Here is a 27,598-nt window from a genome sequence, read left to right on the forward strand (position 1 = left end):
AGGACGGTACGCACATGCGCGAGAATGCGTCCCCGCCCGCGTCCCCGCCCCCGCTCCCGCCCCCGCCCCCGCCCAGTCTTCCGCGCGAAGCCGGCCGGTCCCCGCTCTGTCACCTCACGGTAGTCGTTGCCGGTGGCGGGTGCGGGGGCCCGAGCAGCGCTGGGCGACCTCTACCCCGCCCCTCAGGCCGGGCCCGGGCTCGGTCTCCCCGCTCCCTCCGCTCCCCTCCCCCGTCGGGTACGGGAAGGTCCAAGCAGCTGCCGGGTGCCTGAGGGACTTAGTGGCTGCAGCCGCCACGGGTCCCGATGGAGCCGCCAAATCTCTATCCCGTGAAGCTCTACGTGTACGACCTGTCCAAGGGCCTGGCCCGGCGGCTCAGCCCCATCATGCTGGGTGAGGGGCTGGGGGCGGGCGGGAAGGAGGGCGGGAGCCGGGTCGGAGGGCGCCGAGACGGCCGGCCGAGGTGGGGAGGCCTGGGCCATGGCTCAGGGGAAGGCCCAGAGGATGGAGAAGAGCCCCAGTAGAGAAGGTGTGGGTCTGAGGTTTGGGCCCCCGAAGCCCCTCTTGGCCCTCATCACGTTTGAATCCACGGAGAGGGGATAAAGGAGTCACGCTCTCCCCTAGACCTTCAGAGCCACTTCAGCTGGGAGGTGGGGGAAGCCGGCGCTGGGTCCCCGTGGGTTTCCTGACTCGCTTGGGGAGCCCCCTACACTTCTTCCTCGGCGCTGTGGAGTGGAGGTGAAGATCCCTGCCGCGCGGTGCCCCTCGTGGTGAAAGGGACACTGCGGAGGAGAGCCTTCCCTCCGTGCCAAAATGAAACTCTTTGTGCAGTCTCTGGGGTAGGTGGGGAGAGAAAGGTAGAGCTGCACAGGGGCCCAGCCGTTGCCCCCAGGTAGAAGTAAAGTCAGGTCTACTGGAGCCCGAACTCAAGAATTCACCAAGTTCCGCCTGACAGTGCGGTCTTCTCAACAGCTTCTAAGTTAATTGCTTTTGCCCAGGTGGTAAGAAAGCAATTCTGTGGGAGGATTGGTTGCTGTTGTGTCAGTAAGGATTAGTAAGGGAAGTATTTCTGTTGTGCTCCATTAAACTACTTAACTGCCAGGAGAGAAAATCAGCCCTAGTTCAACATGGATCAAACCTCTTTATAACCCAAATACCAAAATGTCTTGTGTAACATAGGAATTGTCAGGTTTGTGATTTCAGATGATGTTGGGCAGGAAAGGATTCTGGGAATTGAAAATTGAACAGCTTTGGCAACATCCGTTTGAATGGCTAGTATTTCCTGGCTTCTATGGAGACATTAGAGAATGTTTTAGTTCATGTCATATCTGTGAGACAAGAGGGCAGAGATCAAGTAAGCAGGGCTGCTTTTGAGTTTCAGTGTCCTTGAGTTTCTAATGTGCCTTAGTGGTTTGAACTTAATCTCTTAACCCTGGCGTAATGAGTGATTCCTATATTTGGCTTCACATCAGAATCACCTAGGATGCTTGTTAAAGATACAGATAACTTCATTTCCAACATATATTGTTTTTTGTTTATTTTATTTTATTTTATTTTTGGCTGTGTTGGGTCTTTGTTGCTGTGCATGGATTTTTCTCTAGTTGCAGCAAGCGGGGGCTACTCTTCGTTGCGGTGCGCGGGCTTCTCATTGTGGTGGCTTCTCTTGTTGCGGAGCACGGCATGTGGGATCTTCCCGGACCAGGGCTCGAACCCGTGTCCCCTGCATTGGCAGGCAGATTCTTAGCCAGTGTGCCACCAGGGAAGCCCCCAACATATATTGTTAAATGGGAATAGAAAAAATGAAGTTGGAACAGTTCTTTAAATATGCAGTTGTGTGTTTAAAGCAAAGGATACATGGTTGTTTAGGCAAATAATTATCTGGAAGATACATAAGAAAATTGCTAATAGTGGTAGCTTATGAAAAGAGGAACTTAGGGAATTCCCTGGTGGTCCAATGGTTAGAACTCTGTGCTTCCACTGCAGAGGGCACAGGTTTGATCCCTGGTCGGGGAAACTACATGCTGCACAGTGAAAGAAAAAGAGAAGAAAAGGGGAACTTGACGCTGAAGACATACATATATTTTCTATTCAAAATAAGCAAAGTTTTTTTGGCCACGCCGCGCAGCTTGCGGGATCTTAGTTCCCCAACTAGGGATTGAACCCTCACCCTTGGCAGTGAAAGCATGGAGTCCTAACCACTGGACCTCCAGGGAATTCTTGCAAAGTTTTAAACGTATGGATTCTAGAGTCTTATTACACAAGTACTTAATAAGAATCTTTTGGAGTTTTGATCCAGAAATCTGTATTGTTAATAAGCTCCTCAGGTAATTCTTATGTAGCCAATCCATTATTAGAAGGTTGGGCCTAGATCTCCAACTGTTAAAATGAATAAGGCCAATCTGAAAGCAAACTAACAGAGTCACTGTTTGAGGAAGGTGCTAGTCACTAGTACATTACATCAGTCAAGTTCTGACTAAACGTCTTGTAATGGAGCCATTTAGTTAGCTTGATCATAGTGAGGAGTTACTTAGGTATTTCCTAGACCCATAAATAAAAGCCTCCACCTTTACACTGGATATTTTTTTGTTCTATTATATACTAGTTATTGATTTTAGCTAAAGGGGGCCTTAGGGTCATTGATTCATGATTCATTCAGCAGACATTGAGTGTCTACTACGTGCTAGTCCCAGTGTTAAGCTTAACTGAAAATGATGTGATAAAGATGTTCTCTGTCATCATGGAGCTATTTAGTGGGGAAGACATTAAAAATAAATAAGCAAATGAAGTAATTACAGATCGTGATAAGTACTAGGTTGTGCAGGAAGCCAACTAGGTGCTGAGACAGAAAATAAGAAGAGAGACCTACTTTAAATAAGGGGATCAGAAGTAGTAACTTTTAAGTTGGGAATTAAAGGATGAGGAAGAAGTAGTCACAAGGTGGGTGGTGAGGGAGTTATAATGTTCCAAACAGAAGGGGGATTAACCTGCCAAGGCCCTCAGGCAAAAAAGAGCCTGGCCTGGTCTAGAAGTGGCCTGGCCTTTGTGGAGTTTAGTGGGTGAAGAGGAAGGTGCCATAACTGAAGGTGGAGTACTAGGACTCCCTCCCACCCCCCAAACCTTTTTTAATAGATGTGAAATCCTAGAAGACCTCAGCCAACGTCATCAGTTTGGCACATCTGATTCCAGTGGTATTTCTGAGAACATTACCTTGCCTGCAAATCTGATTCTCTCTTCTCTATCCCATTTTCTCATATTGCTTTTATGCCTTTTTTAAAAGTAATGAATAAAGCGTTATCAAAGGTGGTAATCATTACTTTCTAGAGTTAAAAACTTATGGAAAATGGGCATTGCCTTACGGGTGCATCCTATCCAGACATCACTAATCTTAAAGTTGGGTATGTCCCAGTTCTGTTAGGAGCCAACTATTAATTTCCCGTTCCTAAATATATTTGAACCTTTAAAAAATCAATTTGTTTCCTGATTTTTGCAATGAATTCTAAAAGCATATTAATAGCTAGATTTACTGAGTGCTTACCTTGTGCCAGACCCTTTTTTTTCTGAGTATCTTCATGTGTTATATTCTTCACCACAAATTTGTGAGATAGGTCCTGTTACTATCTCCATTTTTCATTTGAGGAACCCAAGATATAAGACATTAAGAAATTTGCCCCCCAGGTCGCACAGCTGGTAAGTGGCAGAGGTGGGTTATAAACACAGGCAGTCTGACTTCCAGAGCTCATGTTCTCAGGTATTTTGCTCTACCGCCTTTCCTGTGTAATATGTTCCTTTATAATTGATGTAAAGTAGGTACCTAGTTCAAGTTTATAAAGGCATCTCTTGCCAAGTGTTTCAAATTTGGATGAGGAAAATAGCTGGATTCAATGTGTATGTGCCATTCATAATCATCGTTTTATGATCATCCCTCCTAGCCTTCATTGTCCTGAACTAGTGTGACCTCATCAGCAGTGCCAACTTATTCTTTTTTTTTTTTTAAAGGGGGAGCTTCATGGGTGGAGTGGCCTGGCTCTTTATCTAGTTATAGTAGCCTCTTATTATGACAGCTCCTCATTGTAAGACCCCCATCTAGTCTATTACAATCCTGATTAGACTAGATAAACCCAATGTAATTCCTTTCTCCCCTGAAACAATGTAGACTCCACAGTTTTACCCTGTCCAGTTTTCAGTCTTCTAGAATTGCTTCCTATGAAGGTATTCCTGCTCCACAGCCTTTCACTCATAATGAAGACAGTCCTGGAATTATCCTTATCACTCTAATCGAGCAGACAGCCTGATTGTACTTTTTTTTTTCATAGTTACTATTTGCCTAAGATAATTAGCTATTATGATTGTCCTTCAGTTTGTCCTTTTAATAATTTTGGCTGCTCTTTAAATTTCTTGACCTCTTTCTGTGCTAAAGTACATAAAGATAATGGTGGAGGTTTGTTATATTTGTTTAATCGTGGTAAGGGATACTTTATATTTGTTGACTGTTTTCCGATCTGAAGTTTGTGTGCATGTACGTGTTCCAAGATCACATTTATTTTTCTTTACAAGCCTATCTCAAAATTGTTGTCAGGGGGCTTCCCTGGTGGCACAGTGGTTGAGAGTCTGCCTGCCGATGCAGGAGACACAGGTTCGTGCCCTGGTGCAGGAAGATCCCACATGCCGCAGAGCGGCTGGGCCCGTGAGCCATGGCCACTGAGCCTCTGCATCCTGAGCCTGTGCTCCGCAACGGGAGAGGCCATAACAGTGAGAGGCCCGCGTACCACACACACACACACAAAATTGTTGTCAGGTTTAAAGACTTAGGCATATGGAATGTGTGTGTGTGTGTGTGTGTGTGTGTGTGTGTGTGTGTTTATGTATTTCTTGGCAGAATGCAATCAAATGAATATTTGAGATTTTACACTGCTCAGTTCCTTGCTTAATTCTGTAGTACAAATAGTAATGAAATAAAAGACATGGACTCTGTCCTCGAGGAGTTTAATTAGTTAAAAGTAATGCTGTGCATATGCAACATTAGATAACAGCACAAAAGAGATTATGATTAGGACTTCCCTAGTGATGCAGTGGTTAAGAATCCGCCTGCCAATGCAAGGGACACGGGTTCAAGCCCTGGTCCGGGAGATCACACATGCCATGGAGCAACTGAGCCCGTGTGCCACAACTGCTAGCCTGTGCTCTAGAGCCCATGCTCTGCAACAAGAGAAGCCACAGCAGTGAGAAGCCCATGCACTGCAGCAAAGAGTAGCCCCTGCTCGCCGCAGCTAGAGAAACCCCACGTGCAGCAGAAAAGTCCCAACACAGCCAAATAAATAAATAAAGTAAATTTTAAAAAAATAAAATAAAAAGTGAATTAAAAAAAATAGAAATTATGATTAGATGCCAAAAAGGGGTGAGTGGTGAAACAATTATTTTAGGCCTTGAAAGATGGTACAGGCCATGGTGGGCTGGATGTGTCAGAAAGACTTAAGCAAGAACCTTGAGCTCCTGGAGGGCAGGAACTCTGACTCCCCTGTGTGTCCCCTGTGGCCTTTCAGAGCTAGTGGTCAGTAAATATTGATTATAGGAATGATTGAGACTTGAACTGAAGCTTAAAGATTAAGTAGAATTTATTTGAATCTGAGGATTTTTTATAATGTTTTAATGCCATCTATTGTGCTTTGTTTTAGATTTTTTTTTGTTCATTGTGTGCACTGTTTTACATCCGTCCAGTGAATTAATTTAGTAATCGTGCAGTTTCTTTCTGGCAAAATGAAAAAACACCAAGCCCTTCGTGATCCTTCTCCTGCTTTTCTCTCCACCCTCACCTGTCTCTACATACTGAACACACTGTACATGAGCCTTTCTCAACTGGGTTCCACAAGAGAATTAAGCACTAGGGAAAATGATCTGAGTAGCTATTTTCTCATTCTCCCAATAGATTCCTCAGGGCATAAGGGCTTAATTCTCTTGCAGAACCCCAGTGGAGAAGGGCTGTTTCACACGGTAACAGGACTGAACCCGTTCAGTTCTTTTTTACCTTTAGACTTTTCGAAGGCTGTGCTCTCTGCCAGGCATACTTTCTCTCCCCATCTCTTAGCCTGGATAACTTCTGCTTATCCTTGAGGTTTCAACTGAAATGTTACTTCCTACAGGAAACTTTCCCTGTCCCCCACCTCTCAAATCTTGGTCATGTGTCTCTATAATGTGCTGATAACATCCTGTAATCTCCTTTAATAGCATTTATCATTCTATTTTTTTTTTTTTCAATTTTTTATTTATTTATTTATTTTTTAAACATCTTTATTGGCGCATAATTGCTTTACAATGGTATGTTAGTTTCAGCTTCACAACAAAATGAATCAGTTATATATATACATACATTCCCATATCTCTTCCCGCTTGCGTCACCCTCCCTCCCACCCTCCCTATCCCACCCCTCCAGGCGGTCACACAGCACCGAGCTGATCTCCCTGTGCTATGCGGCTGCTTCCCACTAGCTATCTACCTTACGTTTGGTAGTGTATACATGTCCATGCCTCTTTATTGCTTTGTCACCGTTTACTCTTCCCCCTCCCCATAGCCTCAAGTCCATTCTCTAGTAAGTCTGTGTCTTTATTCCTGTTTCACCCCTAGGTTTTTCATGACATTTTTTTTTTCTTAAATTCCATATATATGTGTTAGCATACGGTATTTGTCTCTCTCTTTCTGACTTACTTCACTCTGTATGACAGACTCTAGGTCTATCCACCTCATTACAAATAGCTCAATTTCGTCTCTTTTTATGGCTGAGTAATACTCCATTGTATATATGTGCCACATCTTCTTTATCCATTCATCCGATGATGGACACTTAGGTTGTTTCCATCTCTGGGCTATTGTAAATAGAGCTGCAATGAACATTTTGGTACATGACTCTTTTTGAATTATGGTTTTCTCAGGGTATATGCCCAGTAGTGGGATTGCTGGGTCATATGGTAGTTCTATTTGTAGCTTTTTAAGGAACCTCCATACTGTTCTCCACAGTGGCTGTATCAATTTACATTCCCACCAACAGTGTAAGAGGGTTCCCTTTTCTCCACACCCTCTCCAGCATTTATTGTTTCTAGATTTTTTGATGATGGCCATTCTGACTGGTGTGAGATGATATCTCATTGTAGTTTTGATTTGCATTTCTCTAATGATTAGTGATGTTGAGCATTCTTTCATGTGTTTGTTGGCACTCTGTATATCTTCTTTGGAGAAATGTTTATTTAGGTCTTCTGCCCATTTTTGGATTGGGTTGTTTGTTCTTTTGTTATTAAGCTGCATGAGCTGCTTATAAATTTTGGAGATTAATCCTTTGTCAGTTGCTTCATTTGCAAATATTTTCTCCCATTCTGAGGGTTGTCTTTTGGTCTTCTTTATGGTTTCCTTTGCTGCGCAAAAGCTTTTAAGTTTCATTAGGTCCCATTTGTTTACTTTTGTTTTTATTTCCCTTTCTCTAGGAGGTGGGTCAAAAAGGATCTTGCTGTGATTTATGTCATAGAGTGTTCTGCCTATGTTTTCCTCTAAGAGTTTGATAGTTTCTGGCCTTACATTTAGGTCTTTAATCCATTTTGAGCTTATTTTTGTGTATGGTGTTAGGGAGTGATCTAATCTCATACTTTTACATGTAGCTGTCCAGTTTTCCCAGCACCACTTATTGAATAGGCTGTCCTTTCTCCACTGTACATTTCTGCCTCCTTTGTCAAAGATAAGGTGACCATATGTGCGTGGGTTTATCTCTGGGCTTTCTATCCTGTTCCATTGATCTATATTTCTGTTTTTGTGCCAGTACCATACTGTCTTGATTACTGTAGCTTTGTAGTATAGTCTGAAGTCAGGAAGCCTGATTCCTCCAGCTCCATTTTTCGTTCTCAAGATTGCTTTGGCTATTCGGGGTCTTTTGTGTTTCCATACAAATTGTGAGATTTTTTGTTCTAGTTCTGTGAAAAATGCCAGTGGTAGTTTGATAGGGATTGCATTGAATCTGTAGATTGCTTTGGGTAGTAGAGTCATTTTCACAATGTTGATTCTTCCAATCCAAGAACATGGTATATCTCTCCATCTATTTGTATCATTTTTAATTTCTTTCATCAGTGTCTTATAATTTTCTGCATACAGGTCTTTTGTCTCCTTAGGTAGGTTTATTCCTAGGTATTTTATTCTTTTTGTTGCAATGGTAAATGGGAGTGTTTTCTTGATTTCACTTTCAGATTTTTCATCCTTAGTGTATAGGAATGCCAGAGATTTCTGTGCATTAATTTTGTATCCTGCTACTTTACCAAATTCATTGATTAGCTCTAGTAGTTTTCTGGTAGCATCTTTAGGGTTCTGTATGTATAGTATCATGTCATCTGCAAACAGTGACAGCTTTTCATTCTATTTTTAAATTGCATGTTTTCTCATCTGTGTCCACTCCCCCAGTGCCAGCTTGACTGTAAGCTCCAATGGGGGCAAGAACTCTTGAGTGTATCCCCAGAGTTTAGCACAGTTACTGGCATTCAGTAAATACAACCTGAGTAAGTGACAGGATGTTGCAGACCTACCTCAAAGCATTGCTACAAGGCCTGACTAATAACAACAAGCAATGGTTAAGAGGGAACCTTCTGAGTACTGAAATAAAGAACTCACAAATTAGTTATTTTTATTCTGAGAAAGAATCCTGTACTGGCTCCAAGGAATCCTAGTGCTAGAGTATTACGTAGTTTTAAATCTACCCTTTTTTGAGGATTAAAATACCCTCTTAGTTTTTAGCAATGTTTTGCATTTTGACTTTGTGATAACCTCTCTACCTAAAGGAGGGGCAACTGCCAATAGGCATTTTTTTTAGCCTATAGGCACAGAGGTCCACTTATGTTATACAAATGTATCCTTTTACCTTTTCCCACATAGATTCAACATTTACCTGGTAGTTCCAGAGAAGAATAAGCTGATTTTTTGAGTTAACCCCTTCACATTGCTGGTAATCTGGCAAGTCACATTAAAACACTGCCAATTAAGAACACTTTTTCAGGGACTTCCCTGGTGGCGCAGTGGTTAAGAATTCGCCAGCCAACGCAGGGGGACAGAGGTTCGAGCCCTGGTCCGGGAAGATTCCCACATGCCGCGGAGCAACTAAGCCCATGTGCCACAACTACTGAGCCTGCGCTCTAGAGCCTGCAAGCCACAACTACTGAAGCCCACATGCCTAGAGCCCGTGCTCCACAACAAGAGAAGCCGCTGCAGTGAGAAGCCCTCGCGCCGCAACGACGAGTAGCCCCCCGCTCTCTGCAACTAGAGAAAGCCCGCGTACAGCAACAAAGACCCAACGCAGCCAGATAAATAAATAAATAAAAAGAACACTTTGTCACTGTGGGGTGAAATCTAGGAGGTGAGCTAGGGCTACTTTTGGTTTATACTAATGAGCTAATACTGCCTGCCCCTGGAGTCCCAGCAACATCACCCACTTTATGCTTATTAATAGACATTTATTTAGCACCAGCAGTATACCAGGTGCTGATCTTGAGCACAACCCATAACCAGCAGGAATGTCTATATGCACAAGCTCCATTACCTTAATTGATGAGGAGGTAGATGGAGTATTTTCTCCTTGGCTTTTATGTACTGACTTTACTTTTTACAATCAGTGGACGGCTGACTAGTGTGGACCTCACTCTACATTCTTTGTTGTGCATGATGAAAAACAGGGCTAATATCCATGTCTTCCATTTGTTTTCTTTTTTTTGTTTTCTTTTTTATTTTTGGCTGCGTTGGGTCTTTGTTGCTGCACACGGGCTTTCTCTGGTTGCGGTGAGCGGGGGCTACTCTTCGTTGCAGTGCGTGGGCTTCACATTGCAGTGGTTTCCCTTGTTGCAGAGCATGGGCTCTAGGCGCATGGGCTTCAGTAGTTGCAGCTTGCAGGCTCAGTAGTTGTGGCTCGCAGGCTCTAGAGAACAGGCTCAGTAGTTGTGGCACACGGGCTTAGTTGCTTTGCAGCATGTGGGATCTTCCCGGACCAGGGCTCAAACCCGTGTCCCCTACATTGGCAGGTGGATTCTTTTTTTATTTTAATAAATTTATTTTTTTACTTGTTTTTATTTTTGACTGTGTTGGATCTTCATTGCTGCTCACAGGCTTTCTCTAGTTGCATCAAGTGGGCTACTCTTTTTTTGTGTGTGTGTGGTATGCGAGCCTCTCACTGCTGCGGTCTCTCCCATTGCGGAGCACAGGCTCCGGACGCGCAGGCTCAGCGGCCATGGCTCACGGGCCCAGCCGCTCCGCGGCGTGTGGGATCTTCCTGGACCAGGGCACGAACCCGTGTCCCCTGCATCAGCAGGCGGACTCTCAACTACTGTGCCACCAGGGAAGCCCTTTTACGTTAGTTTTTTTTTTTTTTTTGAGGGGGCTACTCATTGCAGTGCGCGGGCTTCTTATTGTGGTGGCTTTTGGTTGCAGAGCACGGGCTCTAGGTGCATGGGCTTCAGTAGTTGTGGCACGAGGCTCAATAGTTGTGGCTCACGGGCTCTAGAGTGCAGGCTCAGTAGTTGCGGCGCACGGACTTAGTTGCTCCGCGGCATGTGGGATCTTCCCAGACCAGGGCTCAAAGCTGTGTCCCCTGCATTGGCAGGCGGATTCTTAACCACTGTGCCACCAGGGAAGCCCTTCCATTTGTTTTCATGTGCATACCTCATAGGCTTCAAAATCAACGCAACGGACGTGCCAGCAAGCTTGAGACATGCAGCCATCTGACCCACCCACTCTCCAGCTTGCTGAGGAAATCCTAGTGGGAAAACAGTCTGTTCCTATAGTGTGCTAATATCCACTGAGCCTAATTCACATCCCAAAATGGCCTTGTGCCCCAATTCAATCTCAAACCCCCACCATCTACTAACCTACTGTACCTCAGTCTGGCTGAAAAAACTTTTTAAATCAGTTCAGTCCCACTTTACAATGCCTGTCACCCCCAGAGGAGGCCATGACCCTCATTCTTGTCCTCATGAGAGCAGGCCACTGAGTAGCCAACCTTACGTTTCTACCTGAGCTGCTCCAACAAGTACATGGTTACATCTTTTTTTTTCTTGTCTTTACACTGGACAAACCATGCATCTTTATTTACCTGTTTGAAATGATGTTAATAAATATTTGTTCCACTCTATCATGTAAAGATGTGAGAATAAGGATAATTATGAAGCACTTTAAATTAAGAAAGGATGTAAATCCACTCAATCCATTTTAAATGTTGTTGGCTCCAAGTGTTTGGTAGACAGATTAATAAATGAAAGAATGAATAAGAGGATCTTTTTTCTACAGTTTCTATCACCATTCTATGGATGGATGTGATCTTAAGCATACCTTGATGTAGTTGAATAAGGAGGAAGTATAATGTCCAGCTTACAGATAAATTTAGTGATCAATACAGAGAATATCAAGTAGAATAAAGTAGGGTTTGTATCCCACAACTTTTGAATTGTTTTTCAGGTGTAAAATAAGTGGCAGGATGGTCTCTGAGGCCTCTCTCCAAAAACCCATTATTTTAGTAGGGCTGGGTTTGAACCGGTGCATCTGTACCTGCCACCTGTCCACCTGGGTCATTGAACATAGGCATCTGAGAAGGCAGTAGCAGATTCAGGGTGCAATATGCCAGGGTTGCAAAGTCATTTGAGTAACAAGCCAGGGCAGCAAAGATTGGGGTTAAGAACTTTGGCCTCATTAGCACTGTGTGTCAACCACAACAGCTGTGCATGTAGCATCTCTGTTCCAGGTTCTTTGCTAGGTGCTAGAATTGCAAAGATGCATAAGAAACTGACCTTGTCCTTGAAACAATTATAGTCTAATGAGGGAAAAAGGTAGTTTCCATACCAAGGTACTATGAAAGCAGCCATAACACTTTCAAATCATGAAGGCTAAAAGAAGAGTTAGTTTTTGTTTGTTTTTATTTCGCTGCGTCAGGTCTTAGTTGCAGGATCTTCGTTTCGGCACGTGGGATCTTCTGTTGCAGCACGTGGGCTTCCTTCTAGTTACAGCGCACAGGTTCAGTAGTTGGGGCACGGGGGCTCTAGAGCCCGCAGGCTTAGTTGCCCCGCGGCATGTGGGATTTTAGTTCCCCGAACAGGGATCGAACCCAAGTTCCCTGCATTGGAAGGCGGATTCTTAACCACTAGATCACCAGGGAAGTCCCAGAAGAGTTAGTTTGTGGGGGGCATATATTATGTGCCAAGCACTGTGCTGGGCCTATTTTGTGTGTCATCTCTTTTAACCTTGGAAATGTTATGAGGTAGACACTATTACTATGCTTTTTTTTTTTTCTGACAGAATAGGAAACTAAGGTTTAAACAATGCCATCCAGAAAAACTTCCTGCAATGATGGAAATGTTCTAGATCTGCACTGTCCCATCTCTAACTGCTAGCCGCATGTGGCTACTGAGTACTTGAAATGCAGTAGTCAACTGAGGAACTGAATTTGTTCTTTTAATTTTAATAGCCACGTGTGGTCAGTGACTACCATACTGGACAGCTTAGGCTTAGAAAAGTTCTCAACTTCTACAAGTTCATCTATATGATCTGGTCCTCGATTACCTCTGCTCATCTACTTTTCTCCTCCTCACTCACCAAGTCTAGCCACACGGGCCTCCTTAAGGTCCCTCAGATACACCTAGCATGTCCTGCCTCTGCATGGCTCCCTCCCTTGCCTCCTTCAGGCCTTTGCTCAAATGACACTTTCTCAAAGAGGCCCACCCTGACCATCCCTGAAACTCCCAGTGTCCCTTACCCTGCTCTTATTTTTCTTTATCACTCATTATTGTTAACCTACTATGATTTATTATGTTTATTAGTAGTATTTATTGACTATCCTATCTCCTCACCCTGTAAATACAATGAAGGAGGTTTTTTTTCATCTCCTTTGTTTACTGATGTATCCCTACTGCCAAGAATATTGCCTGAAGTATAATAGTCACTTCATAAACATTAGTTCACTGACTGAACTGATAGGATTCAGACCTGGCCTGTCCACACTAGAACCTGTGTTCTTATTCACTACACTGTACTTCTTCTCATACAAGTATAGTGTTTTTCCCAAAGTAAATGAGAGCAGGAACAGTCAAGAGAAAGCAATATCCCTTATATGTCTAGTTTCATGCATCATTGCATGTCTCCAAGGAAATAAACAACAAATTGCTGCCATTTAGACAGCAAGCTGTTTTATAAGTGGCAGTCCAGAAGAGCACATCAGCTCTATTTAAAATGCAATGTTAGGGCTTACCTGGTGGCGCAGTGGTTAAGAATCCGCCTGCCAGGGAAGTCCCTAACGTTGCATTTTATTTATTTATTTATGGCTGCGTTGGGTCTTCATTGCTGCACGCAGGCTTTCTCTTGTTGCAGCGAGCAGGGGTTACTCTTCGTTGCGGTGCGCGGGCTTCTCATTGCAGTAGCTTGTCTTGTCGCAGAGCACGGGCTCTAGGCGTGTGGGCTTCAGTAGTTGTGGCTCAGAGGCTCTAGAGCACAGGCTCAGTAGTTGTGGTGCACAGACTTAGTTGCTCCGCGGCATGTGGGATCTTCCCGGACCAGGGCTTGAACCCATGTCCCCTGCACTGGCAGGCGGATTCTTAACCACTGCACCACCAAGGAAGCACCTTCTTTTATCTTTTGAAAGTCTTCACCCTTTTCCCCAAGGAGGCTATCATATGTAATATCTCCATTTATCAAACTTCTGTGTACCACACACTGTGATGCTTTATACAGATTATCATTACCGGTTACAACAACTTTGTATTGAAGAAACTGTGGCTCAAGTTGAGTAAACTTGCCCAAGATCCATCGCTAGCAAAGGGAAAAAGCTCAGCTCTGAACCTGTGCCATATTCTTAACTGCCTCCGATGACACTATGCTGAGCCATCAATAGGTTGTCATGCAGGACCCATGGTTTCTTCTGTCTCTTCCAGAAAAAAGAAAATTAGGCTACTGTTAATCTTATTTTAAAAGCTTTCTTACAGGGGCAAAATAGTGCAACTTATGCAAAGGGAGAAGTGTAATCATATCACCTCTCCTTCCACACAGTGCCTAGAGTTTCATCCTTTAGAAAGTCACAGGGCAAACACTGAAGCATTGAAAGTATTCAATTCAGCAATCAATAAACAGTTACCATAAAATTATTACCAAAGGTGAATGAGTGATGTTTGATAATGTTCTCATGTCTTTCACTGCCCTTCCTCTTCATCCTTAGCACTGTGGAATCTCCCGTGGGCTACTGCAAAGACCTCCTCACTCTCGTCTGCTCTCTCTACTCTCTGCCCTCCAATTCATCTTCTATTCCTACAGTTATCTCTTAGAAGATACAGTTATCATTTAAAAACATGGATCTGATCAGGGCACTCTACTGCATAAAAACCTTCAATGCCCCACAGTGTAGGGCAGCCTTCAGTCCAGGTTTGCTCTACTTTGCTCACACCCTTGCCTGCCACTCGTCCTCTTACCACCATCACTGCACCCTTTGCTCTACCCTGCAAGACCTTAGTCTTTTTCACAACTATGCATTTGTACATACTATTCCCACTGGCACAAATGTCCATCCCTCCCCCGTTTGTTCATTGGTTGAATTGCAGCTCATGAAGGTAATTCTTTATCTTTATTATGTTTACCACTATTATGGAGCCTATCAACATTGTGTTTTAGTTAGTTACGTGTGTCTCTCTCTTTCCATTTGACTTTGGGCTCCTTAAAGGCAGGACAGTAATCTGTTCATATTTGCATTTCCATACCTCGCATCATTTCTGGCACATAGAGGTGTAGAATACATGTGCATTGACTATTCAAATGGATGGCATCTGCAGTTTGCTCTCTGATTTTCTAAAGGATTTCACCTCACATATGCTCCATGAAGAAGTGGACAATAGTTTTTCTATACTATTTTTAAGATTTTTTTTTCTTTTTTCTTTTTTTTTGCTGTGGACCATTTTTAAAGTCTTTATTGAATTTCTTACAATATTGCTTCGGTTTTTTTATGTTTTGGTTTTTTGGCCACGAGGCATGTGGGATCTTAGCTCCCCAACTAGGGATTGAACCCACACCCCCTGCATTGGAAGGTGAAGTCTTAACCACTGGACCACCAGGGAAGTCCTCTATACTATCGTTTTGCTTTATCTCTGTAGATGAGACAAAGATATTAAAAAGGCAGAGTTGAGTTGACCCTAAAGGGGAAAGAAAAGCAGACATAAAATTGGGTACCTCTATACCAGTGTTCCATCTTGCATTCTGCTTAAGGATTCTGATTATTTTTTCAGCTTATTTAACACAACATACCATGTCATGACCTAAGGACCTTATTGGAGGAGAATTGCGTTCCTAGAAAGTCCCCCAGGAGGTTTATAATGGGTTAATCTGGGTTTGACTGATGTTCTGAATTTACTCCGGCTGGGGGGCCAGTTAGTCTAGTCCCAAGTGGTTAAATCTGTTCTTTTTTTCTCCACAGGGAAACAACTGGAAGGCATCTGGTAAGCTGGGTGGGACTCCTTAATTGGCTGGTTTATGAAACCAAATAGCACCCATGCATTTCAGGTTCCAATCTGTGGCTTCCAGTTTGAAACCTAGCTCTCTCAAGTCACAAATCTTCAAGTTCTAAAGCAGTGGTTTCCAGCCAGGAGTTATCAGTGTCTCGAGACTTTTGGAGTGGATGGGTGAAGGCCAGGGATACTGCTATAAACATCCTACATTGTACAGGACACCCCTCCACAATGAAGAATTTTCCAACCAGAAATATCAGTGGTGCAGAGGTTGAGAAAGCCTGTCCTGAAGAAAGGTGGAATTATGTCATGCACACCCCTGACCAAGCTTTCTAACTATGGAAGTCATGAGTATCCCACATGTCTGTCTTAGAACACATTCTACTTTGGTCTCTCAGACCCATCCCTGTCAGACACAAGGTGGTGGCTGGGCTCAGTTCCATTTCTGAGAAAACCTTAGGTCAGCGTTCTGTCTGGATCGCTAGAGCCTGCTGACATATTGGTTGACCAGAATGACCCTTTGCTTTGTTTGACTCGAACCAAGAAGTAATATGAGCACCTTCACCTGAAATAGTTTTACACTTATCATCTGGTCTTTCTCTCAACATGGTCCAGGTTAACTGCTCCTGTTAGTTTAAAAAGTCTGGGAACACACCTTGGTCTGCAGAGATTTATTTCAGTAATTGATTTGTTAATACTGGGGTGAATCTGTAAGGACTCCTCTCTGCTTACATGATCTACAGCGGTGGTTCTCAACAAGGGACAGTTCTGCCCCCAGGAGACCTTTGGCGATGTCTGGAGACATGTTTGTCGCCACAGCGGAGGCAGGTAATGCTAGTGCCATCTAGTGGGTAAAGGCCAGGATCTGCTGAACATTCTAGAATGCACAGGTCAGTCCCCACAACAAAGGATTAGCCAGCCCCAGATGTCAGTAGTGCCAAAGTTGAGAAACTCTGGCCTATGGTATTTATCTTACCTTTGTTTGGTTAGTTTTATAAAGATGTTGACCTTATAAGTCATATCCTTAGGCAGAAATCACTCTCATTGCAGTGTGGTGTTTGCTTTTTCTCGGACCAATTTTAAGCTTTCTGGCTTATTCTGCCTCTTCTCTGCATTGCAGGCACACCTCCATAGTTGTACACAAGGATGAGTTCTTCTTCGGCAGTGGCGGTATCTCCAGCTGTCCACCGGTGAGTGTCTTCCCCCACCCTGTCTGCAGTCTCGGGTTCCCATAGACCAGGAACTTTGTTCTCCTCTATAGTTCTGGCTTCTAGCCCAGTGTATACAGGCCTGTGGCATAGTTCCTCATGGTGACCTTAAGACTCAACTCAAGAATACCCTTCCCAGATGTTCCAGCTAGCTGACCTCCCCTCTGCTCCCATGGTATTTGTGGTCCCTCTGTGTCACACTGAGCATGTTATGGTGAAATGGGCTGTTCCTGAGTCTCCAGGGGGAGCCCTGTGTAAGCTCCTTGTAAGCTGAAACTGTCTCATTCTTCTGTCACCATCACCAGCTCAGTGCCTTGTGCATGGTATGAACTCAGTCAATGTGAAGCTCAGTCAGTGTGAACTATGAGGGCTCTGAGAGGTAAAGTGAGTTGCCCAAAGTTACATGGCCAGTTACAGCACCAGTACTAAAACTCACGTCTCTCTGACTCCAAAGCCCATGCCCTTTTCCAGAAAATTTGTCGGAGCTGTCTAAGGGTCGTCACAGGAGGTACTCAAGCAAAGACCAAAAAAACAGTCTTTTTTAAAAAAATTTATTTATTTGGCTGCGTTGGGTCTTCGTTGCTGCGCGCAGGCTTTCTCTAGTTGCAGCGAGGCGGGGCTACTCTTTGTTGAGGTGCGTGGACTTCTCATTGTGGTGGCTTCTTTTGTTGTGGAGCACAGGCTCTAGGCACGCGGGCTTCAGTAGTTGTGGCATGTTGGGCTCTAGAGCGCAGACTCTGTAGTTGTGGCGCATGGGCTTAGTTGCTCCGCGACATGTGGGATCTTCCCGGACCAGGGCTCAAACCCGTGTCCCCTGCATTGGCAGGTGGATTCTTAACCACTGTGCCACCAGGGAAGTCCAAACCATGCATTTTGATACTTATAAATGGGAAGTCATTTTTTTTTATCTCTTCCTCCCACTGGCCCCCCCACCTCATATAACAAGTCCTTTGTTAAGCCCACGTCTGTTCTATCTTGTAAGTGTACCTTAAACTAGTCTAATTCTCTTCATCTCGTCTCATTTTTCCAGAGCTTTCACCTTAATCCAGGCCACCCTCATTTCTAGCCTGGACCACAGCAATTCATCTACTATTCCTTCTCAGTGAGTTCTCTGTACAGGAGGCAAAGTGATTGTTTCAGAATGAAAATCTGATCATGGCATTCCCCTGCTTAAGTCAGTACTCTGCCCGTTGCTCTTGGAATAAAAACAAGAAAACTCAGCATAGCCTACAAGGCCCCATCTGATCTGGTCTCGGTCTCTCTCTCTGGGTGGCCTCTTTGCAGGTTGTACCCTTCCCCACCCACCTCTTCTCATTCCTTGAACACACCTTGGACATTTAAACCTGTCCTCTGACTTCAGTCTACCTCCCTGACCCTTCATGTGGTTATGTCTCTCCATTCTCCAGATGAACTCAATGTCACTTTCTCAGCCAAGTCTTCTCTGACCCTTCGGACTGGGAAGATCCCCTGTCTTAAGTACTGACAGCAGTACTTTTTCCAACAAGACCCTATCGCAGCTCGTAATTATACATGGTTTATGGGATTTTTTTGTTTGCCTTCCCTGGTAGACTATAAGCTCCATGAGGGCAAGAATCTCATCTGTTTTGTCCAATGCCTAGCATAAGGCCTGGCAGATAGTAAGTTCTCAATACATATTTGTCATATGAGTGAATAATAGGGGGTTGAATAATGACCTTTTAGTTTCTTGCAACTCTGACTACAATGATTATCCTGCTCACCATGTTTTCCCCAGTGCCTAGAACAACGTCAGGCACATAGTAGGTGCTCAATAGCTGCTATTGTGTGAATTTATGGTCTTTTCAGGGAGCTCTGCTCTGGAGTACTCTCCCTTACTCCTCAGCCCATTCCCAGCTCTCTCCTCTTCAGTGACCCTGTTGCTTTCTGCTTGGCTGGTTTCCCCCAGGACCTCGGTCTCTCCTTGAGTCTGCTATGGCAGTCTGTTAACCCATGGCTGAGACTTTTCTGTAGGTCTTTCGGGGAACATTAACTCCCTTGCCAGAGGAACCCTATCACCTCGTTAAATTAGCCTCACAGATCAAAAAGGAACTGAATTGTGGAAATATTTGCCAGCCTGCCAGCTTCCTCACAGTTCTTCACATTTTCCCAGTGTTACAAGGGATATCAAGTGTGTCACAAAAAAAACTGGCTGCATACATTATGAATATAGACCTGGAAAGATGGCCTGTCAAGTGTGAGCCATTTCTAGTCGTCCTGTTCTGCCCTCGTGAGTAGGCATGTTGGGGCCAAAGGGAGACTTCAGATTCCGGGTTTCTATCCTTTTATCAACTGAATGAATGGACAGTGTCAGGAGTCTGACCTGCAGGAGACTAAGCTTCCCAGGACCCTGCCAGAAACAGGACACCTGACTTCTTAGCCATGTTGCCAGCACGTGGCGATGGAAAGTCTCCAGGGAGCTCTAAGCCATTATAACCTTGACACAAATAGGAACTAACTCTTGGGCTTCCCTGGTGGCTCAGTGGTTAAGAATCCGCCTGCCAATGCAGGGGACACGGGTTCGAGCCCTGGTCTAGGAAGATCCCACATGCCGTGGAGCTACTAAACCCATGCACCTCAACTACTGCGCTTGTGCTCTAGAGCCCACAAGCCACAACTACTGAGCCTGGGTGCCACAACTACTGAAGCCTGCACACCTAGAGCCTGTGCTCCGCAACAAGAGAAGCCACCGCAATGAGAAGCCCGCGCACCGCAACGAAGAGTAGCCCCGGCTCGCCACAACTAGAGAAAAGCCCGAGCGCAGCAACGAAGACCCAATGCAGCCAAAAATAAATTTAAAAAGTAAATAAAGGGGGCTTCCCTGGTGGTGCAGTGGTTGAGAGTCCGCCTGCCGATGCAGGGGACGCGGGTTCGTGCCCCGGTCCGGGAAGATTCCACATACTGCGGAGCGGCTGGGCCCATGAGCCATGGCCGCTGAGCCTGCACGTCCAGAGCCTGTGCTCCGCAACGGGAGAGGCTGCAACAGTGAGAGGCCCGCGTATCGCAAAAAAAAAAAAAAGTAAATAAATTAAAAAAAAAATAATAACTCTTCATCTGTCCTGGGTGCTCTGAGAGTTAAAAGTTGTTGGAACAGAACATTTGTGGTCTTCCATGGGAAACCACATGAAAAAATTCAGTGGAGAGAGTGATTTACTGACTTTCTTTGGGTTGGCTTTTTTAGGGAGGTACGTTGCTTGGGCCCCCAGATTCTGTGGTTGATGTGGGGAGTACAGAAGTCACAGAAGAAATCTTCCTGGAGTACCTGTCCTCCCTGGGGGAGTCTCTGTTCCGGTGAGTGGAGACAGGGGTGGTGGTTAGTTGTGTCTGTCTCCCCCACTAGATGATTGGCCCGCAGGGGCAGCCACCAGGTCAGTTTCCCCCAGAACACTCAGCGTGTTTGACCCGGTATTTGCTGAATAAATATGAAGGGAAAGCAGTTAATCGTTACACAAAAAGAGCTCAGCATTGCCTCCAAGGCCACTGTTCCATCCCAGCATATGTACTGCTGAAACTTTTGAGGAAAGGAAGGGCTGTTTATTCCTTCTGATTAAAATCAGCTGCTGCTATTTCAGCACATGCTGCTCTCAACAGCAGTATTTTATCCTGAAAATCAAAAACGGAGTTTGTAGAGAGATTGGGATAAAATACAAATTTGAGCATATTTTCTCTTAAAGAAACTTTAGTCAATTTGAAGTTAAACTCTAACCCTGCAGCTCTGATTTTGTGACTATAAAGATTCTCCTGAAACTGTGGAGGAGCCAAATGTGTTTATTTCATCCTTCCCTTAAAATGCCCAGAGTGGCAAATCAGGCACTCCTTTTGGGTGTAAGAGAGGGGAAATCGCAGTCCTCAAATTCAGCTGTGCTCACCATTCTGTTACCTGGTTTGAATGGTTTCCCATACATGGTTGCTGACTTTCATATCTGTTTCCCAAACCTCACAATGTACAGAGGTGAAGCCTACAACCTCTTTGAACACAACTGTAACACCTTCAGCAATGAAGTGGCACAGTTCCTGACTGGGCGGAAGATCCCTTCTTACATCACTGACCTTCCCTCTGAAGTTCTCTCCACGTAAGTGGCCTCTGTCTCTGCCTTTGAAATCCCCATTCACAGACAGGGCCTCTCCTCTGGCCCACATCTGCCCCCACTGTTCTCAGCAGAAGCCTCCCAAGCTGGGTGGGGTGTCATGATGGCAGCTTCTAACATAGAACGCCACCATTCTTTCTACTCTCGGGTGCTCACCTGTGTTACCTTCACCCTCCTTGGAGTTGGACCAACTCTATCCTGACCTGAGTGCAACTGCAGAACTTAGAAACCCAGTTGACGCTGGCCCCAGTGTTTGTACAGAGTCCTGGTATCTGTCTTCCCCATTGCACATGAAGCACGCCACTCCCCAGAAATGCCCACTTAAAAGGCAGTTTAGATAGACGAGCCAAGAGTAGGTCAGAGAATTAGTAGGGTGGCTTGTTTTGAAACTGTTGTTCGTCCTTCTTCCCCTGCACCTTAAGTTCTTTGACACCTTCAAACCTCCTAATCGCCCTCGTACCTCGTAGCTCACAGTCAGCCTTCGGTAGATGTTTTCTTCAAAACTACTGTGTAGCCCCTCCTTCCCTGATGTGGTCCAAGCTTTGTGGGCCATCATCCAGGCACCCCCAATGCCATCACACCCCTCCCTCCCTTTGCTGTGGATTGCGTTCAGGCAGCCTCTGCCCACTCTAGGACCGGGTCCATTTGCTGACTCTGACTCAGTTTCTCCTGAACTGGGGACCTGTTCAACAGGGATCCTGGCAGGTTTAGCAGACTCAGCAAGGTGAGCTGTTCTTCGCACCCAGGTAGGAGCCCCTCAGGAAAAACTTACACAGGAAAGAAGGCTATTGTCTGTGTCGAGCTGGTGAGGAGAGCCCCACGTCCTAGTCCTGGCCCTGCCTTCCTATTCCTTGGTGGGTGTGTTAAACACCACAGCATTGCTGAAGGATCTAGGTTATTGGGCCCTGAGCAAACCCGAGTAGCTGGAATGTTCTTGCTATTATTATTTGATGGGTGGGGTTCCTGGACTTGTTGGAATTGGGGTTAGTATTTCTTCGTTTCATCAGTTTATGCTTTAGAATATTTCATTTCCTTTGAATTTGGGGATGGTTTTCAAAAATGGCAGTATCACCGAAGAAAAAGAAAGCCAGTAACTGAGATGTGTTGTGGGCAACCGGACTTAAGGTTGCAGTAATCTTGGAAAGTCTCTAAGACTACAGCATTTGTGGTCTTTTTTCCAGCTAAGCTACTCTGAGAGCAAACTGGGAGCCCTTTATACAGTGGCATTAACACCTTCTGACATCCTGCACCTGTCATTTTTCCTGAGTATTCCCTGTACTCCCTAGAAGACCTCAGTTCCCTGAGGAGTCCAATTATGTACCATCCTCACTTCTGACTTTTTCTTTTTCATATCCTTTTTCTTTTACCTCAGCTTCCTCACTTAAACTTTATCTTCTTGTACCATGAGAATTAAAAATACAAGTACAGAAAGTACAGAAAGCTCTAGTTCCCAGTACATCACCAACCTTTTCAAACCACAGCTAACCAGGAGGCAAAGGTAGTACGATGGTAGCATTTACTAAGGAGGGGACACCAGGAGTAAAAATGCAGAGCAGCTATGTAGAGATCCCCTCTATGAAAAAGGATGGATGAGATAGGTGAGAAAATTAAATGGACTGTAGCGAACTTTTTCCTGGCGTGGCAGTGCTGCTGCATGTGTGGGCAGAGCTGGGCGCGCCGGCCAGCTGTGGCAATCTGCGTCCGAGAGCCCACTCCAGCTCCCGTGTCTGTTCTCTCTGCAGGCCCTTTGGACAGGCCCTGAGGCCCCTCCTGGACTCCATCCAGATCCAGCCTCCCGGAGGGAGCACGGTGGGCCGACCCAACGGCCAGAGCTAACAGGACTGCATGGGACCGCCCTGCCTCACCAGGGCTTTTCCTTTTTAAACAAAACAAACCCTACCAGATTTCTATTTTATAATTTTACATCAGAGCTAACAACCAGGGAACGGCTTTTTAAATTTCCCAGGGAAGGAGATCATCAGGCTGCATGTAGAACAATGCTGCTAAGAAACAGAACAAAATGCCATCCCTTCTAATAGTATTATACTAATTTATTCAGGCTGTCTTGTCTGTGAGTTCACTTTTGACACTGCTTCCTAAGCGTCCTCCACACTGGAGAAACAGAGGGCATTTGTTTAAGCAGAAAGCAAGAGACACAGTCTAGGGGAGCCCCAGCCCAGAACCTCTTTCCAGAGAATGCCCACGCTCTACCCAGGTTGCCACCACCTATGGGACCCAGGTGAGTTTTACATTATCCATGACCTGGAAACGGTTACTCTCCACCATTAAATGAACCAAAGGATTTGGTGCACATGGGGCCAGTTTCAGGATGACTAAACCAGCCTAAGTGAACTCTTTAGCCATGATCTCTCTCACCTTCCCTCTCCTCCCCCAAGCAAGGCCATGGGGTGGGCTGGAGCAACCCAAAGCCTCAAGATGGAGGGGGAGTAACAGCAAGTGTCAGGCCAGAGGAAACAGGATAAAGCCATTCCTCCCTCCACCTAGACTGATTGCCAGTCCTCTGACATCAATCTTGGAGAACCTGCTTTGCTGTCTACAGGCTGCATTTCCTCAGCATAGCTGACCTGTCATAGTTAATGAAGGTCTGGAGCAGCAGAGACCTTTTGTCTGCAAGTAATAATGTAGGTTATTTGCAGTCACTGTACCCACCCCACCCAGACCAATATGCAGTATTCAGCTAGGGGCCAAGGGGGAATGATTCCCTGCTCTTGGAAAATATCCCTGATGTAGCAAGAATAATGATGCAGAATCAAGGTGGCAAGAAAATTTAGAGTTATTTCTGATATGGATTTTTACCTTATCCTAAATGTGTTTTGAAGGCACGTGTTATTTCTGGTGTCATTCTGACGTTAAAGAAGCAAGGTTGAGGGCATGAGTGGGCATTTTCATAAAGAGCTGCTGCTAGGAGCTTATAGGCAACAAATAATCTGGAAGTTTCTAATCTGGAGAGGCTTTCATATTCTCTTTCTTCACGTGAACCTCCTTTAACTTGGGAGAGTGAATGTGGAGAAGAACTCAGAGCTGCGTGGTACCTGAGTCCCAGCCCTGGCATCCTCGGGCCCCTCATGCCGTGGCTCCTGCCACTTCTCAGACTTGAATTATGTTCTCTTTCCTGGCCTCTGGCCTGCAGCAGGTGCCTTTCCTCACCAAAAAGCTGCTGCTCACCTCTGGCCTCATCTCCTCCCATCTCTGCCATTAGCCATGGCAATTGGCATCATCAGGGTCTCAGCTAGAGGACAAGATGTTATTCTGCCTTAGTGTTTGCCTGTGACCTGACCAGGGCACGTCCATGATGACTAGCTGTGATGTCAAGTGACATTTTGGAACTGTTAAGATTGGAAGCCAAACCAGTGAGCACTTTAATTCTTCTCAAGACCCACTGATTGGCCAGTGTGCATGGTAATAATACATTAGAGCAGAAACTATCAGGGGCTGTTATTTAATGTTGACCGACTGGCAGAATTGGGCCGTGGAGAATGGGTTTCAGGCTGGCTTTCTCCTGGGAGGGCAGCATGTGGATCAAGGCCATGGCTCTGCTTCTCGGCTGCTGGGTTTCTCTCCTTTTTCAGCTTGCCTTGCCCAGCGCTCTCTCCCTTCCAGGCTCCTGCTCCAGACCTCTCTGCCCAGGGCACTCAGCTCTGGCCAGAGCATGATGGGCATCACAAACTCCTTCTCTTCTCCCTCCTCCCCCACGTCCAGGCTCAGCTGATTGCTCTCCTTCCAGTAGTCACCTCCAGACCCAGGGCTGTACCACGAAGTTAGCCTGAGTGGCTCCCCTGAGAGACTTTGAGTCACTTGGTTCATTGAAAGACACCCTTCATGTGCAACAGCCACTTGTGCCAATGCCTGTGCCTTAGGGTTTGTGGGGGGAGAAGGAGGGATCAATAAGCCGTCTTCTCAGCTCTGCAGGAAGGCAAGCCCTCCCTCCCCCACCCTAGTCCCACCATCACTAACTGGAAACCTAGTCTCAGGCTAGGAACCCCCCCAGCCCCATCCTCACATTTCTCTGTCTATCCCAGAACCTCAGGAGCCTGCTCACTGTGACCAGCTAGCTCCACATGGGCGTGCGCAGGCAAGCAGGATGAGAAAGATGTGTGTGACTATATCACACAGGTGGACACCTCTATCAAGGTCCATTGGTTTAAAGGGACAGGGAAGGAGGAGGAGGGATGAGACTGTCACCCCCTCCCAGAAATAAAGTTTGTACCTTTGAGATTCCTTTTCGCCCTTGAAGTCAAACTAATAATTGTGTCTAGTACGGAGGTGTTTGCTGTTTTTCTTTGGTATTTTTTCTAATGCAATAAACTCATTTCTGCCTGCGGCATCTGGGTAGCGCTTGAAGGTCTGGGTATGCATCCACCATGAAGCAACTCCAGGCTGCTGCTTCATCTGTCTCCCTCTGAGCCTAAATATGCTGAGTCTGGCTATGCCGCCTTTGCTTGGTTGTACACCTTGTGGATAATAAGTGTCAAGAGCAGAGAAGAATGTATGACTTTCACCATTGGATTATAAAGATGGGGAAAGGGCCCAGAGAGAACTCGACTTGCCCAAGGTCACCTCGTGACTGGGGGTGGAGTAAGACTCAAAAGCCTGACCTGCTGGCCCCAACCTCTGAGATCTCAGAGGACCTCTGACCTCACCAAGAAGTGTTCACTTCTGGCTTCAGTTTGGCTGTAGGCTGGGACTGTGGCCCCAGGGATCTCTCCCCACCTTGTTACTGTCACCTCACTGAACAAGTGTTGGGGTGGGTGGACAGCTCTCTGAATGTCCCCTGATAGGACCAGGCTCATCAGCTTGGCTGCTGGTGTCTGCAGGTTCAGTCAGGCCACTTTGAGTGAGCACCTTCCACTCACAATGGACGTGAGATGTGAGCAGTGGTCCCGTTTTACAGATGGGGAAACAGGTGCAGAGAAACTAAGTTATCCATGTGGCGAGTGGCTGAGCTCTTGTATCCAGGCTGTGTTCTCACCACCACCCAGCTGAGACCTCATCATTGAAGCACTGTATCTTTCCAACATGCTAGCTTAAAAATTAAACAAGAGATTCTGTCTTTCCAGAGGACACAGAGGGCGGGTGGCTTTGACTGACATATTTGCTTCCCAAGAGCTGACATTTTCAGAAGCAGGAGTCCTTTAAGAACACCTGGTCTGGGGGAGTTCCGTGGTTTGTCTAGTGGTTAGGATGTGGTGTTTTCACTGCCGTGGTCCGGGTTCAGTCCCTGGTTGGGGAACTGAGATCCTGCAAGCTACGTGGCACAGCCAAAAAAAAATGTGCACCTGGTCTGAGATCACACAGCCTGGGCTGAAGTCCTAACTTTGCCACATATGGGCCAGTCTGTTTATCTCCTTATCTGTAAAATGGGGGAACTGGTACCTACTTCACAGGGTGGTTTTGAAGAGAGTAAATGGAATGCATTTTGCCCAGTGCCTGGCACAGATTAAATGATCGATGAATGTCAGGCCGAGGACGGAATCCATTCAACAGCCACTGACTGAGGACTCCTGCCAGCCAGCTCTGTGCCGAGGCCCTGACCAATTCTCTGTGCTGAGGACGGTTTACAAGATAAGGTACTGCAGACTTGCACTGTTTGCATCGGGTGGGGGGAATGGCAGAAAACAGATACTTTACCCTTAGACTTTGTGACTCATGACAAGTCACTGTGGGGTTCGTTCATTCAACCCCACAAACTTCCCTGGGAGCCTACCGTGTGTCAAGCGGCACTGGGCTCTTTGCTGGGGTACAGTGGTGAGCAGGACTGATAAGGCCTCTGCCCGGGCAGGGGTTAAATTCTGGGGAAGCTGAGGGAGACTTGGGGAGACAGGGTAGACAAGTTCAGCAATCTCAGGTGGCAATTGCGCTAGGGAAGAAATAAAACCAGGTGGCAGCATAGTGTGTGGTGGGAGTCGGGGGGGACAGGGGGATGTTTTAGGAGGCTGGGGAAGCCTTGTGTGACGAGGTGATGTTTGATCTGAGACCTAAATGACAAAGCACAGATCTGAGGGAAGAGCATTCCAGGCAGAGGGAGCAGCAAGTGAAAGAACGTTGGAGGGACTGAACGGGGGCCAGAGCAGTTGGTGCGTGAGCAGAGGGGTTGGTGGGAGGCGTTGAGGTAGTTTCTGGAGGGGCCGGTGGGCCAAACAGTGCAGGGCCTTGTAGGTCAAAGAATGATGTGATTGATTTGCACTGTTGAAAACAGACTGGGGGTGGGGGGAAATGGGGTGGGCGGGTGGCAGAAAACCAGAGAGGAGGGTAGCGCAATTGTCAGGCAAGAAGTGAGGTGTATTGTGCATCTGCTCTGTGCCCAGAGCTGTGAAGAAGCTCTGGAAATTGGTTTGGTCCCTGCCCCCAGGAGCTTAGAGTGCCAGGAAAAATGGAACAGCCCTTGTGAAACATGCAAAGAGTCAAGAGCTACAGGACTGCAGAGCCACTGTCAGCCACTCACTTTTACTGCACTATTCCAGCTTCGTTTGGGATGTGCTTAGATTTCTTAATTTGTTTTTTCCAAAATGAAAACTTTGGGGTTATGTGAGTATAAAGATAATATAGATTTAGAAGATGTAAGGAATCAGTAAAATTACAAAGATGAGAGAAAACAGTCACCTAAAATTCCATCATCCTAAGATATGTTAACATTTTGTGAACATCCTTGCAGATATATCTGTGGATTCAAAGGCACACATGCTAGACATGCCTTGTTGTACCTGGCTTTGATCCCTTGACACGTAGAGATCTGTACAGCCCCAGCAAGGTGGAAGAGAACCATGGAAGAGGGGGTGGGGGGGCT

The 27,598-nt window shown here is 45.8% G+C and overlaps 1 protein-coding gene across 1 annotated transcript; it reads left to right on the forward strand.

Annotated features, from left to right (window-relative positions):
• The first annotated feature begins 43 nt into the window (after window positions 1-43).
• DESI1 (desumoylating isopeptidase 1) lies at window positions 44-25,032 on the forward strand. The gene is made up of 6 exons (XM_030855807.3): window positions 44-393; window positions 15,452-15,473; window positions 16,603-16,672; window positions 19,887-19,996; window positions 20,656-20,778; window positions 22,536-25,032. Exons 1-6 carry the CDS (start codon window positions 306-308, stop codon window positions 22,627-22,629), a joined length of 507 nt encoding a protein of 168 aa, XP_030711667.1. The 5' UTR covers window positions 44-305; the 3' UTR covers window positions 22,630-25,032.
• The last annotated feature ends 2,566 nt before the right edge of the window (window positions 25,033-27,598 follow it).

The sequence above is a fragment of the Globicephala melas genome, chromosome 10 (assembly GCF_963455315.2).
Source record: "Globicephala melas chromosome 10, mGloMel1.2, whole genome shotgun sequence".
Lineage (NCBI taxonomy): Eukaryota > Metazoa > Chordata > Mammalia > Artiodactyla > Delphinidae > Globicephala > Globicephala melas.